A 14,656-nucleotide genomic window follows, 5' to 3' on the forward strand; every position below is an offset into this window, starting at 1 on the left:
TAGAGTTTATAGTCAATTATTAACTAAATGAAAGCAGCCAAAAGACTTTATAGTTTACTTGTTTTGTAAGGAAAAAGGTTTATTTATTGAAGTAATTTTATCAATGATATTTAAATTAATATTTAGACAAGAAGAACTGAAAGATTTTGGTTCCAATTCAAGTTTTGGGGATATCTTTGGAAAGTTGATAGCTTTTTACAGGTATATAGTTGTTGTCTTTTGGGAATATCACTCTAACAATAAAATTTATTGAGATAGAAATAACTCTTCCCATTGTTTTTATAACTGTACATGTCTTTATATCAGACATTATAAATTTGACAAAAGTTTCCTAACTCAACTTTTTCTAGACCTGATTTAGTTTGTGTCGAAGAGCTTCAGAATATGTCACAAGAAGAAAAGATAAAAGATATTCTTCAAATCGCTGAAAATATTCTGGAAGTTCCTACCTCCTTGGTTATCAAAGGTACGTAAGATTTTTTTGCTTTGTAGAATCCCCTATTTACCTAGTCACCATAAATTTCCAAAAATCCAGGGTAAGAAGGTCAAAATTTAAAAAGGAAACTTTTCTTCGAGCAACTTTAGTGCCATTTCCATCATGCTTTTTTGAATTCAATAGAGATGAATTTGCATTTTTCTCAATTGTATTATTTTTTCAATTTTGGTAAGAACAGGGTTGGTCAGGCCTGTAGAATAATAAATTAATTTGAATTCAATGCATCTATTTTATTATAAAACTTAATATATTTTAATCCTTTTTTGTCTTTTTTCAGATTTTACTTCAGAAAAACCTGATGAACGTTCAGTTATGACATTTACTTCTATGCTGCTACAAACTCTACAAAATTCTAAAAATTCTAGATCAAGGTACTATTGGATTTTAAAGCTTGAGTCCTTTTTATCCATTCCATAATTTTGGAAATCTTGATTTGTCTCAATTTCTTGAATTAAAATTTTGCTCTACCACATTCCATTATTAGTTTTAACCCTTTTTATATGTAACGAAGACCAACCACAGCAATATGCAACCAACTTTTGAACTTGGTCATAATTCATACTTTTTTGATTTTCAGTTTCTCTTCAGATGAAGAAAGCACTGACGAATCGATTGCAGATGAAACTGAAATTAAAGCTAAGGAGACTCAAATCAACCTCTCAAATGATTTAATTGAAGAAAAATTGAATTTGACTAACAGCAAAATAGATGAAGTTTTAAATGAACTAAACACTTTGGACGAGAAAGGAAAAGTCTCTTTTTCTACAATACTTGTAAGCTATATTCTAGTGATTACTACTCATTATATTGAAATTTATCTGATTGTCTGATTGGACAAGCACTAGATTTAATCCTTACTAAGTTGTTCTATTTCGTGCAGTTTTTTAAATGGTAGGGTTCAGTATGAAGGTAATAAAGATATAGATGGAGAGAAAACGTCTCGGTAATGATCTAAATGGTCGTTGAAATCTTTTATAAATTTATTCAAAGCAGCTTTTCTTTGATGTACCATCATTGGAGGCAAAAAACATCAATTTATAACTTTATAAGAACAGAAAGAGACTGTTTGGTTGATTTTGGAAAACTTAATTTTGCCGAAAATCCTTGTTAAAATGCGATTCGAAATAGTTTCAACTGATGTAAGACTAAAAGAGTATATTGATTTCATAAGGACACATTTTTGGGCTGGCATTTTGTTAACATTGAGAGTTGCATCACATTATCATTGAAAGTTTATTATCTTAAAATCTTCACGTCTAAGTGGGCAGCGGTTTTGATACTCTGACAAAATGATCGATACAAGGTTCCTAACCGTAACACGTAATTCTTTTTTAAATCTATCAATGGCTTTATGGGCAGTAGAAGTTTGGAGTATTGTGCTTATTATGTTAAGTTTCTTTCAATTTTTCTTGACAAGGCTATTATATTTCAATATACTTGTTAAAAATGTAATGTCTTTTCATTCATCTTAAATATTCCCACGAGTATACCCAAAATTAATCATCTTATTCCCAAAGCAACCAAACAGCTGTTTGCTTCCGATGATAAATCAGAATAGAACAAAAGGCATTGACTCTCCATCTATCTTTATTACCTCCATGGGTTCAGTAAGAGGTTGTTCATATAGAGGCAGGCCGTGAGGTTGGATAGATTTTCGATATTTTTAGCAATTTGATTTGTCAAAAAGTGTGACGTAACCTTCGAAAATCCATCCCACTCCACCTAGCCGGGCTAGCCGGCCTCCATATAAACAGCTCCCAAGTTTAAGAAAATAAAAGAAGTAAAATTTAAGCATGGCTTAAATGGCTTTGAGACATGCACTTTTTTCTTGTGTTGGTGTTGCATATTGCACCAACGTGAAAAAAGCTTCCTGTGTCCCAAGCCTTTAGCATGTAACATTTATTTTGATTTTCTATCACACTTTTTCAGTTTTTATTCAAACTTTGTAACTACTTATTTTTTTTTAAAAACATAGTTCGGTCAATAGCTTGAAACCAAATTCCATTTTCTCTGGTATCTCTTATGGGGCAAATCGTAGTTTGTCTATAATTGTTAACTTTTCCTTATATACTTGTTTTATAGAAACACTCACTTTGTTATCATATAACCTCAAGCACCACCATCAAATGTCCAGTCTTGAGCTCAAAACTGAAGTATTTAAAAGAGAAAGTTGCCTATGGAACCCATTTACTGAACGATTCCCCGCTTCCTTCAACTTTTCAAAATTCTTTGAATCCGCTACTTGTTGAAGTTCACGAAAGACTTGATGACATAGGAATTATTTTGAAAACAACCGATCTGGAAAATAATCACATTGACCAGCTAAAAGATTTACAGGTATTATAATTCAACTCTATAATATATAGCTTAGTCTTGGTCTTTTTATTTGATGTAAGCTAAATCTATATTCTAACTACAAGGCTTACTCTTGGTCTTTTTATTTGATGGAAGGTAAATTTATCAATGAAAGCAGGTGCTTTTATTTCAAAGCGATGTCAGAGAAAATTTAAGAATTTAGAGTATGGAATGTCATCTTTATGTACTGGCTACTTCCATGCAATAAAATTTAGCAGGGATTAATAAGATTTACTAACTTATCTTTTCCACAAAATACTGATTTCCAAAATGTATCCAAAAATCATTTAAAAATATTTCTTCATATTGTCACTGTGTTGACAAGCATAATTTAACAACCAACATGCTCAATTTGACAGTAGAAAGACTCAAAATCAGAAAAGCATAATCTGCCAAATTGTAATCCACGAAATTTCGTCCCCCTCTAAAAGCCTTTTATTCACTTATGCCAGTGAGCTCACTCAAAAAGTTTAATTGTTGTGAAATATAAAAGCCTAACATGATAATGATTTTTAATGAAATAAGTTTTAATTTTAGGTTCAATCAGGCATCATTACGTCATTAAAGAATTCTTTGAAGCAGTTGGATGAACAAGATGACATTGTAAAAGGCAAAATTAAAAGTTTGAGTACTACCTTGGATGATTTAGATCTTACTGTCACAAAGACGTCTCACAAAATACTGTTTTCTCACTATGAGCACAGAATTGAACTTTTTTGTGAGAGATCAAGAAAAGTTTTGCAAAAACAGTCGCCACCTTTCAATTGTGGAAAGGATTTAAGAACAAAAATACAAAAATTGGAGGTATGTAGGTTCTAAAAATACGTGATAAACTTAAATATTGGCTAGCCTTTCATTTGTCTTTTAAGTATAATTTGACATATATTATTTGATTTTTTTCAGAATCTCCATTATTTGAGTATCAGGAAGGATACATTCTTTTTTGACTATTGAAGGGATGATGATTTTTTCTAAAAGATCAATCAAGTTTTTTATTTCCTTTTTCAGAAATGGTTTTTCAAGAGAAATTTTTCAGAGCGTTTCCAAAGACGATTAAAACGTGTTACCAAGACTGGAGAAAAGTTCATTCAAGAAAATAGTGGTGATGAATTCTGTCAAATCATTAGTGGATCAATTGAAAAATTCGAGTTGTTTTATGCTGACCATTTATCTAAAGCATCAGAATGCATGAAAGAGATGAAGAAAACTTTAGATGAATCGAATCGATGTAGTGGTACTTTTAGAGATTGGAAGTCAACCTTTGAAAATCTAGATGATCTGATTGGTATTGATTTGATACCAGAGGTATGTATTTCTGGTATCTGCTCCCCCTCAGCTTTATATAAACCTTGGAAGTAGTTTCTCAATCCCGGACAACCAAAATCTCTTATTGGATTTTCCAAAATCTCTTATTGGATTTTTATGACAGTGGTACGTTACTAGTAGTAGCACTACTCAATACGGTGTAAATACAGAGCGCCAGATCTACTTTTACTGAAATACTTGTGATGATGAAACGCAGTTTGAAGTTAATCACTGCAATGGTTTTTTGTCGGTACCACTTAAAAAAAACTGCGATCAAAGGTTACGGATAAATTTTAGTCCAGGGTTTCTAAAGGTCGGTGCTAGTATCAATCTTTTTAAATTATAAATTTCTGGAACTTTTGTTTTTTTAATATAAAAAATTCATGTATAACGTGGTAATTACACGCTGCTAGAACCTGAGCTTAATATTTTTGAATCTAAGAAAGCTATCTGCCAATGCACAACCCCTTAGAATTTCCTTGTTATTGTTTTTTCAGAACATTGCGAATGATATTTCCTCATGCAAGATAGGAATTGACAATATGCAACAATTTCTAAAAGAACATAGTAAAGAATTTATACCAGAGTTCTGTCACAAATTTCAAGTTGACATCACCCTGCTACAATCAAGACTTGATTTTGTTGAAAATTACCACAAAGAAGTTTCATCGTTGAGTGAAACAGTTATAACAACCGAGCTTGCAAATAACACTTTAAGTTCTTGTCATCAATGCTTACAAGAGGCAGACAAGATTTTGAGCAAACCCATTGATACTTCTGCATTTTCATTGGCTGAAAGACATTTGCTCGATCTTCAGGTATAAAATGGTTTTATTTTTTATCTTTTAAGCCGAAATCCCTCTTGAAGTCCTGTCTCACTATCAAAATATGAACACATTTTTTAAGATTTTCTTAGCACCCATTTATATAAAAAAATTATACACCATTGGAAAGATATTTTTGAGGATAAAAATCTAAAAGATATATTTGGACAACATGAAAAAATCTTTCTACTTATCATTCAAAAATCATGAGGGATCAGAGCTGTTCTTCTTATAGAATACGTGTATGTATGTTTTGCATTTGATATTATAGTAAAATGATCCAGATTTTGAAACCCGCCTACAGATTACTGTATTTTAAATTAGACGGCTTTTAAATCTCTTTCTTTCTTCATTCACCTTTTTTAGACATCATCTTTTCTATTTACAATAACAAATTCTACCACTTAGGAAACGAAACTATATCTTGGCAATACTGCAAGCTACACGAAAGTCCTTTTGGCTTTGTCCAGTAATAGCAATGAAGATCAGCAAGATTTTGTTGAAAGACTTGTTGAAATAAACAACCACGTTCATCAGAAACTTGAGTCAATTAATGAAGAAATCGTACGACTGAAAAACATGTTACCTCGTTGGAAAGACTTGAACATGGGACTTACAAGGGCTCGTGATTGGCTAGATAGTGTTTCGTCATTAACGCTAGAGTTTGATGAATTCGATGGCTCTTTATCAGAACTTGTACAAAAATATTCTGCTCTCATGGCGAAGGCAAAGGAGGTGTCAAAAAATGGTGAATTGATAAAAACGATAAATGAGAAAGTTAAGAAATTACAACAATCTCAAAATATGGAAATTATTGAGCTGGAAGAACTTGATGATAAATGTCAGGAACAGAATTCTAAATTAAGGGAACGGCTTCTAAAGTTCACTGGTCACGATGAAGACTTATTGAAAGACTTGTGTACATCAATGCAAATATATACAGAGGTTATCGACTGTGCGTCAAATCTGGTAAGTGTTTTTAATTTCGCAGTGACTGCAGATTGTGAATATTTAACAATACATTGTCGGCACTCCCCAATATATTGTCACTAAATTACTAGAATTACTAAGAATGTTTGGCTTTTGCATTTGAAATTCTCCTTTTAGCCGCAATACCTACTGTTGGTGGATATCTTATAATCTTGGTTGATTAATTTTTGAAAATTTTCTACCCAGGACGTTTTTATTCCAACCCCCCCCCCACTTATTAATTTTTGCGAAAATAATTTTTGTAAGTTCCCTCTCTTATTAACCTCTTTTTCAAACAACTTCCAACCAGAACGTTCTTATTCCATTTTTATCCCCCCCCCCCCGCTTATTAAGTTTTGAGAATTTTTCCACCCACCCCGCTTATTCCCCCCATTTATTTGGTACCCGAAAGTAATCTGTTATATTTTTCTTAGATAACGGATAGCCACTTAGAAGAGATACCCATGATGCACAAATCACTTAAAGACGAATTATCAAAACTCAAAGAAACTAATATTCCTATCAATTTGATCTCCGTCGAAATATCGAAAATTGACACCCTAGAGAAAGGTTTTTGCGATCGATTATGTAAACGTTTCGAAGGGGAATTGGGCGTGGTCAATAATGGTATTTCAAAAGCACAAGATGAGCTTGCTCTTGTCGGTGAAACGTTCTATCAGAAATCAACAAGTCCGCATCAATCAATGGTTCAAATACATGTAAGGCAGTTTTTTTATTTTCAACCGTAATCACTCGAATTTAGATATCTAGGGTCGGATTTAGTGATATTGAGGTACTAATTTAGCGGGAGTGAAATCCCGAAAACATTCTAATTTGCGAGTGACGTTGTTTATTAATTTTGGTGAGAAATTCTTTTGGAGTCTATTTTTATTACCATGTGCCATAATTCACTCACAAAGACCAGCTAGATAAAAATTTAAGGGGAGTGGTACAGGAATAGCCCCCCCCCCCCTAGCTCTTAAGCACTTATCAAAGCCTAGTATAAATAGGTTAAGGATAAAGTGGGTTTGGACCCTTAACTTTAAATTGTAAAATAAAAAGAATATTTTTTCTGTTCTAGAATCTTCAAGTTTCAACCCACTACAAGAGAGTTTCACGGATAATTGGTGAACTACAAAATGCGTTCGACCTATTAGAACACTTCGAATATCCAAGTCACAATGAACTCAAGAAATCTGTTGAGAAATTTGAACGAGTTGAATGCGAAATTACGTTTTATCAAGATCAAATACGGCCGTCACTTGCAGTAGAGAATGAAACGTACGAGGGTCTAGAGGCGTTTGCTGAATGGCTAGAAACGATCGAGGATGTGGTCACGTCAGTTGAACGAGCTGAGAATAACGAACTGTTTGAAGAAGCTCTTACGTGCTTACAGGTTTGTTTGATACAGTTCACTCTCTCTAATTCGAACTCCAAAGGGTAATCTAATTTGCTCGAATTATAAAGATATTAGAATTCTAGAAAGCATATTTTACGAGATTTTCCCTTTCAAGGGAAAAACAATTAATTCAAATTATAAAAAGATTTGGATAACAGAAGCTCGAATTAGCGAGAGTCGACTGCATTCATTAAATCAAAGTCCGTGTTTTTTTGTGTTCGATGAACGGGAAGCCTTCCATGGCTGCCTCCCTCTCACCGAGGGTGCTTTACACACTTTAGTTTTGTCAATTGATGCAAAATCTTCAGAAAAATCTTCAGAAAAATCTAAACTAATGGCGAGGATTATCCAATGTTTTGGGATTTTCAAAAATCTGTCGGAAAAATCAGTGAATTCGAATTGACTCGTTGTAAAAATGAAGTGCAGGGGAGGGACTACTCTGAATGTCCTTCTTCCAATTATATTTTTCGGACTGTAATATATGTGATTTCATTTTTGTCTTCATAGGATTTGGAAACTGACATCCCCTTGCAAGACGAACTTTTGGAGCACCTCCAAAACTCATACACCACCCTTTCTCAAAAGTGGAAGGTGGACGAGATCTGTCACGACATTCAAAATTCTCAACAACGTTTCACCACCCTAAAACAAGATATTCAACAACTAGCCACACATCTCCCTGAACTGAAACAATCTTTCCAGGACTTGCCGAAGTTATTAGAAGCGTTAGCATGGGTACAAGAAATGTTCGTTCTTGTCGAGCGCAATATTGAGATCGACATGCGTGAAGATGTGGAGAAGGAGATGGAAAGGTTACAGGTAATCTCGAGTTTTTGTCTCTAAACCTCTTATCTCTCGGGCTACCCCTATAATGGAAGCGTGTCCAGGTTTAAAGCTGACTAGTCCGCCGTCTTGTTTTCAATTCTGGTCGTTAACAACGCGATTCGAATGTTTTGAAATTCGACTCGTTGACTTCAAAATTGGAGACACTTCTACGAGAAATCTGTGAGCAGTTAGCCTATATCTAATGTGTAAAAGAATATGATATTTGGGCTCTAATTAATATGAATCGAGCGAGCAAGTATTTTGTTAAGATTAAACTCCTTAAAGTCACATATCTATTTCGACTTCATATTTTAGAAAATTATGCTATAATGGTTTTTACGTACAGGCGAATTTTTCAGATCATACATGAACTTTGTTTTTAGTTGTTATCCAATCAAGTGGAGAAACAAAAATCGAACATTGAAGATGTCCTGGCAGAAGCTGAACTCAAAACACATGAGCAAATCGTTTCACATGTCTACAAAGAATCTTTCACCAAATTGAAAGAGTTATGGGCGAAATTACTTGCTTGCCTTGAAGAACGACTGACTGAGATGGAAGGTCTGTATTCTTCTTTCACTACTAAAGCTTGACTGCTATTGGTTTAAGGTGCACTCAATAACCGAAGACTAAATGCGAATCTCCATGCAGTATTTGAATCCACCTGTCTCTTTTTATAATTGCGCGGTCCTCGTGGTTTTCAAGAAAATGTTAGATTGAAAGTATTATTTACCGCCAGAATTCGAACCGTGTGAAACACGAAATAAAGAAAGTGCTAGATTCAATCCGTAATGTGAAACGCGGCGCAGATCTTAAGGCATCATTTCTGTTTCCCTGGGAAAGTTGAAGTTTCCTCTCTAGCTTTCGGCTGTATGTATCACAACCAAGGGGGATCCCTAAAGAAGTATTTTCTAAGAACGAAAAAAACAATATCAAGAATAATTTAAGAGACTCGGACGTTTCTCTTCAACACTAACGCTAGCTTGTGTTTCTTTGCAAAGAAGCTAATTTTTAGTCACTGTTCCTTTCCGTCATGGAATACCAAAATTTGATTTTAAAAAGTTTAATACGAATTAAGGATTTGAATCTTTGTGAGTGGAGACTCTAAATTTGATTGCATCTTCCATTTGTAGGTTGCAAAGAACAATGGCTGTGTTTTTCATTCGAATTGGAACAGATCATGAACGATTTAGCTGACGGTGAAATGGAATTCTCAAAATCGAAAAATAAATTATATTTCAATGCTGATTCTATTGAAGAAGAAATCAAGAAAAATAAGGTGAAAATACCGATTTTTTACGTCTACGGTCAAACTCTTTCTTAAAACGCCCTCAAAACTGAGGCTCGGAAAACACGAGTTAAAAAACACGAGTTAGAAAAAACACGAGTTACAAAAAACACGAGTTACGTTAAATGTGACGTCATCAATGGGAAATTATGACGTCACAAGTAGATAATTTAACTCGTCAATTTATGGTGCACCTTAAACTGACGAGTTAATTAACTCGTCAATTTATGGTGCACCTTAATCTTACGAGTTAATTAACTCCTCAATTTATGGTGCACCTTAATCTTACGAGTTAATTAACTCGTCAATTTATGGTGCACCTTAAATTGACGAGTTAAATTTTCATGTAATTTTTTTTAATTTTTTGTAATTTTCTCTCATAAAATTCTATAGTCTTTAACTGAGACAGAAGTTGACAAAAAGTATTTAGGCTGGCTCAAATGCTAAGGGAAATGCAAAAAATAGAACTTTAACAAAGAGGTTACGATTCCTGAAAATAATTCTATTCATTGTCACTTTTAATAAATCTTTTAATTCATTTAATAGTAGCGATAAAGGTGGGTTTGTTTCACCAAAGACAGTGCTCTACGTAAAGGAGCAATCATTCATTTAATAATTCATTTAATAACCGTTTTCCTTTTTATGTCGTCATTTAAAAATATTCTTTTTTAGCAAAACATTTAAAACTTTTTCGTACAATTATTTTTAAATTGTACTCGTAATGAACCTATTTTGCCTACTAATAATTTTCAATTCAATAATATATTGAATGTATGCCTATTTTAATCTGAATTTTAGAATTTTTGACCAACTTGGTTTCATGAAAATTTAACTCGTCAATTTAAGGTGCACCATAAATTGACGAGTTAATTAACTCGTAAGATTAAGGTGCACCATAAATTGACGAGTTAATTAACTCGTCAGTTTAAGGTGCACCATAAATTGACGAGTTAATTAACTCGTCAGTTTATGGTGCACCATAAATTGACGAGTTAATTAACTCGTAAGATTAAGGTGCACCATAAATTGATGAGTTAAATTATCTACTTGTGACGTCATAATTTCCCATTGATGACGTCACATTTAACGTAACTCGTGTTTTTTGTAACTCGTGTTTTTTAACTCGTGTTTTTTAACTCGTGTTTTCCGAGCCTCCTCAAAACTAAGTAATGCCAATATGGAAGAAAAATCTCCGATTTTCTTTAGTTTTGGTTGGGATGGAGAAACTGCCACTGAAAATATAGTTTCTTTATAATCTTCTACAGTCGCACTAGCCGATTCTTTAACGCCCTTAAAAATGAGTATCTTGGCTTTAGTTCACCATTTCGTTTCTACGCTATGGAATTTTGCTTCATTTTGCGATGTTTTTGCAAGCGCAGCATTTTCATGGCTTTTTATACTGTCAGCCTGGCTTTATCAATCTTTAGGCGAGCGTTTGAGGGACTGATTTAATGTTCGAATCGCTAAAATATTCGAATTATAAAAGATGCCTCGAATACGTGAGAGTATGTTATATCAAAATTTGTATATTTTCAGGATTTGATCAAGCATTTAGATGACGAATCACACCGCATTGATGACATGACTCTCTTGGGAGAAGATCTTCAAGAAAAATTAAGCAAGTCTGGATCTTTGAACGTTTCTGTCAAACTAACCAATATTGACAGTCTCAAGAAGTCTTTGAAAGATGATGTCAATCTTCAACTTGAAGAGTTAAACAATAGTTTAACCAAATGGAAACGATTTAGTGATTCTAGAGATGCTTTTACTGAATGGTTGGCTGGCTTTCAACGCAATTCTGAAAATTATTTTCAAAAGGATATAAAGCTTTCGACGCCTGATGATTTAAAGGTATTGAATTGACATCAATCTACATTTTAAGGCAATTTTCAAACAAGCAAAGTAACATACTAAAACATGAAATTAATTGTCGGTATGGATAAAGCTGCGTCTAGGCCCAGACCCCATGATACTTGAATTATTGCATATAGTGAAGTCGATTGTACTTGATAGGTTGTCGTTATTAAGAAGCAATTGTTCACTCATCGAACTTTGGGTTTGCCATTATGCCGATTCCACCTTCTCACCATTCGTTTTGTTCGCTGTTGACCCCAGACCTCCATTCATTTTGTTCGCCCCAGACCTCCAACTCAGTGATACTCAATAAATCTCATTGTTATAGACATAGTTCGGAAGGAGGTTACTCTCCCTTTAAAGATGTACCCCTGACCTAAATTTATATCCTTTGTGTAAAAAAAGCACAACAAAGAGGGGGGGTTAAGAAACTCCTCCATTCTCCGGAAAAACTCTGTACTCCTTTTTTGTGATACTATGATAGATCAGGTCAATATTCATTCGAGACTTGCATGGCCGTAAGGTTCTCTTTTTTTCTTTCCTAGAAAATGACAAACGAGGTCGTAACAAAACACGGATTACTTGAAGATCTCAACAAATATTGTTCCGAGCTCTTAGAAAACAAGCAGGAGAAAGACGCAGTGGAAATCAAAAAACAAGTCTGCAAACTGAACGAACAGTGGGACCACATATATAACGAGTTAAAGTTAAGAGAAAAATCAGCTCAAAGTGTCCTAACGCTGTGGTATAGTTACGAAGAAAGAGTCAAAGGAATGAAGACTTACCTTGAAGAAATTGCGAAGAGGATGTCAGATATTGAGGTTGCTTCAAATGAGAAAGAATTGGATGACAAGATTCGTTTTATAAAGGTATGCTGTGCATTTGGTTTTCTTAAATGTATACTCTATTATCGTACTTTATCTTATCATGTATATCGCAAAGTAATTTTATTACTTTCTTTCAAGTTTAAGTTCGACGTACAGTATTAGATGGCGAATCTATTTGAAGGGTGCTGGCGCAACTTTTAAACGATTTTTCCAGTGACCATTATTTTACCGGACTTTTTCCCGCAAAAATTTTTTCGGATGGTTTTTACCCCGACTTTTTCCCGAATAAAGTACCTACTAGCGCAAGTATATCTCAAAAGAAAAACCGGAAATAAGAAGCCTTTAATGTGTTTTGGAACAAATTCAATTTTCTCGCAAGACTACTGCAAGATGTTGCTTCGAAAGTTTATAAAGTGGCGTAAAAAGATCTTTGGTTCTAAACTTAGAGTTTACTTATGGGGGAAAAAAATTCACGAATGACCAAATACATGATTTTTTTTACATTTCACGAAAATTAAGTTCGACAAATAAAGCTTTTCAAAACATTTCGCGGGAAAAAACATATTTCACGAATTTGTGTAATGTTACGGAAAAATTTTGTTTTCACGATTTAGCGAAATGAGCTTTTGCGAATTAGACCAAAATTCACGAAAATCGCGAAAGTTATTTTCCGCAAAAGTTTCAGTCCCTAAAAAAGACTTTCCTTTGGAAAGAAAGCCGTGACAATGATGTCTAGTATAGGCTAAGTGGCTATCGTCTTTTTTTTAAGTTCATTGAGAATTAAATACAGTCTCTCCAATCTCTCTAATTCGAATCTCTATTATTCGAATCTTTCTGTAATTTGAGCTAAGACATTGGCTCAGCTGGGGAGTGGTATAAAATTACTCTCTGTAATTCGAATCTTCTAATTCGAATAATATTTTTTGTCCCTTGAAGATCGAATTAGAGGGAGTCAACTGTAAGGATAATGGGATTAAAGGCTTATGAAGTGAAGCTTCTTGTTATCCACATTATTATTTTCTTGCATAAATATTTTTAGGACCTGAGCAAAGAAATGAAAGACAAACGTTCAACTTTAGAAGAATTGATATGGAAAGGCTCACAGATGCCTTTAAAATTCAATTTCGTTAATCGCCAAACCATCTGTAGGGAGATCAAAGATTTAGACCATTCGTGGAAAAGCAATGAATTGGAGTTGCATCATTTAGAAGACAAATATTCACGACTACTCAAAGATTTATTGGCAATTGAAGACTTAGTGAAAGATTTGGATGAATGGACTTGTCATTGTGATGGTTTAAATGATGAATTCGAGAAATTCTATTTGGATAAAATGATGGATGGGCTATTGGACTACGAGACTAAATTACAGGTATACGATTCTTAAAAAAATGAATCAAAATATCAACCAACATTGATAAGAATCAGTAAAAAATGAGATTTGTCCTTGAAAATCCTGGAAAGTCCTGCATATTCACTGAAAATCTTAAAATATCCTAGGGAAAATCCTGAAAATTGAAAACTTTCAAATTAACTTGATTCTTAGATTAATACTTATTTTGGAAAATCTTCTCAGTTTTGTTATTTTAGGGTCTTCTGTTAATTTTGTTTACGGTGACATTCAATAAAGAAGGATTCAAAAGTGTGTCGGCTACTCTCTTAACTTTCATGCGTTCAATCAAATACATGAATTTTTCCAAAATTTCTCAAATTATCCTGGAAAATCCTGGAAAAAGGACTTAAAAAGTCCTGAAAAAGTCCAGGAAAATCACAAAAAATACCCTGGAAAATTAGGCAAAGTCCTGGAATTCCAGTTTCATTTAAGGCTGGTAACCCTCTTACTATACGGATTTTAAACGACTCCATTTTAATTTCTATTTCCAGACTATCATGTCAGAACTACCCGAAAAGAAGGACATATTACAACAGTTGAGCATAACCGCATTGAAATTCGAAATCGAATCAAGAGGTGTCTACAAGATGCAGCCAACATTCTCCAAAGAGTTGAAATCCATCAAAAACTCAATTAACTTCTTAGAGAAGCATGGGGCCGAAAGATTGGCCTCTCTACACGATGATATTAGCAATTGGAAGATTTTCATACATAAAGTTGACGACATGTTGGAGTATCTGGAGAGTAAAGATAATGTGTTAGTGGAAACACAGCCTAAAGATGCGATAGAAATGGAGCGAAGGAGGCTTTTTTTGGAGGTATAACCACATATATCGAAATGGATTTTTTTATCGCTAAGGATAGACAGCCGAAATTTCACGAAAAGCATTTTGATTTTGTATGACATTTTGTACATTCAACAAATTAAAACTTAACATTTAACGCCAATTCTATTTAAAAGTCTGCAGTGATGTATTTCTAGTTTGTGGCGTTATTTACAACCCTTGTTGGCGTAAACTCAAAATTGGATACTTGCGGATTAAGGGTCGGAGTCGATAAGATAACCATGATTTTCAATGGAGGCTTAATTTCACAGATTTCTGTAAAGCCCGATGGACTAG

General features: G+C 33.8%; 1 protein-coding gene across 1 annotated transcript in view; it reads left to right on the forward strand.

Moving 5' to 3' along the window:
* The window catches only part of LOC136809822 (muscle-specific protein 300 kDa-like), a 42,340-nt gene that overhangs the window by 4,439 nt on the left and 23,245 nt on the right, over positions 1–14,656 (forward strand). Inside the window, exons 7-24 of the mRNA XM_067066375.1 lie at positions 127–201; positions 351–466; positions 774–867; positions 1,074–1,269; positions 2,579–2,833; positions 3,389–3,655; positions 3,860–4,156; positions 4,654–4,974; positions 5,389–5,949; positions 6,384–6,668; positions 7,031–7,345; positions 7,856–8,167; positions 8,557–8,734; positions 9,307–9,452; positions 10,998–11,312; positions 11,861–12,184; positions 13,182–13,514; positions 14,027–14,353. Coding sequence (XP_066922476.1) covers positions 127–201; positions 351–466; positions 774–867; positions 1,074–1,269; positions 2,579–2,833; positions 3,389–3,655; positions 3,860–4,156; positions 4,654–4,974; positions 5,389–5,949; positions 6,384–6,668; positions 7,031–7,345; positions 7,856–8,167; positions 8,557–8,734; positions 9,307–9,452; positions 10,998–11,312; positions 11,861–12,184; positions 13,182–13,514; positions 14,027–14,353 — 4,717 coding nt within the window. The remainder of the gene's footprint in view (positions 1–126; positions 202–350; positions 467–773; positions 868–1,073; positions 1,270–2,578; positions 2,834–3,388; positions 3,656–3,859; positions 4,157–4,653; positions 4,975–5,388; positions 5,950–6,383; positions 6,669–7,030; positions 7,346–7,855; positions 8,168–8,556; positions 8,735–9,306; positions 9,453–10,997; positions 11,313–11,860; positions 12,185–13,181; positions 13,515–14,026; positions 14,354–14,656) is intronic.

Source organism: Clytia hemisphaerica, unplaced genomic scaffold, assembly GCF_902728285.1.
Source record: "Clytia hemisphaerica strain Z4C2 unplaced genomic scaffold, Clytia hemisphaerica genome assembly, whole genome shotgun sequence".
NCBI classification, from domain to species: domain Eukaryota; kingdom Metazoa; phylum Cnidaria; class Hydrozoa; order Leptothecata; family Clytiidae; genus Clytia; species Clytia hemisphaerica.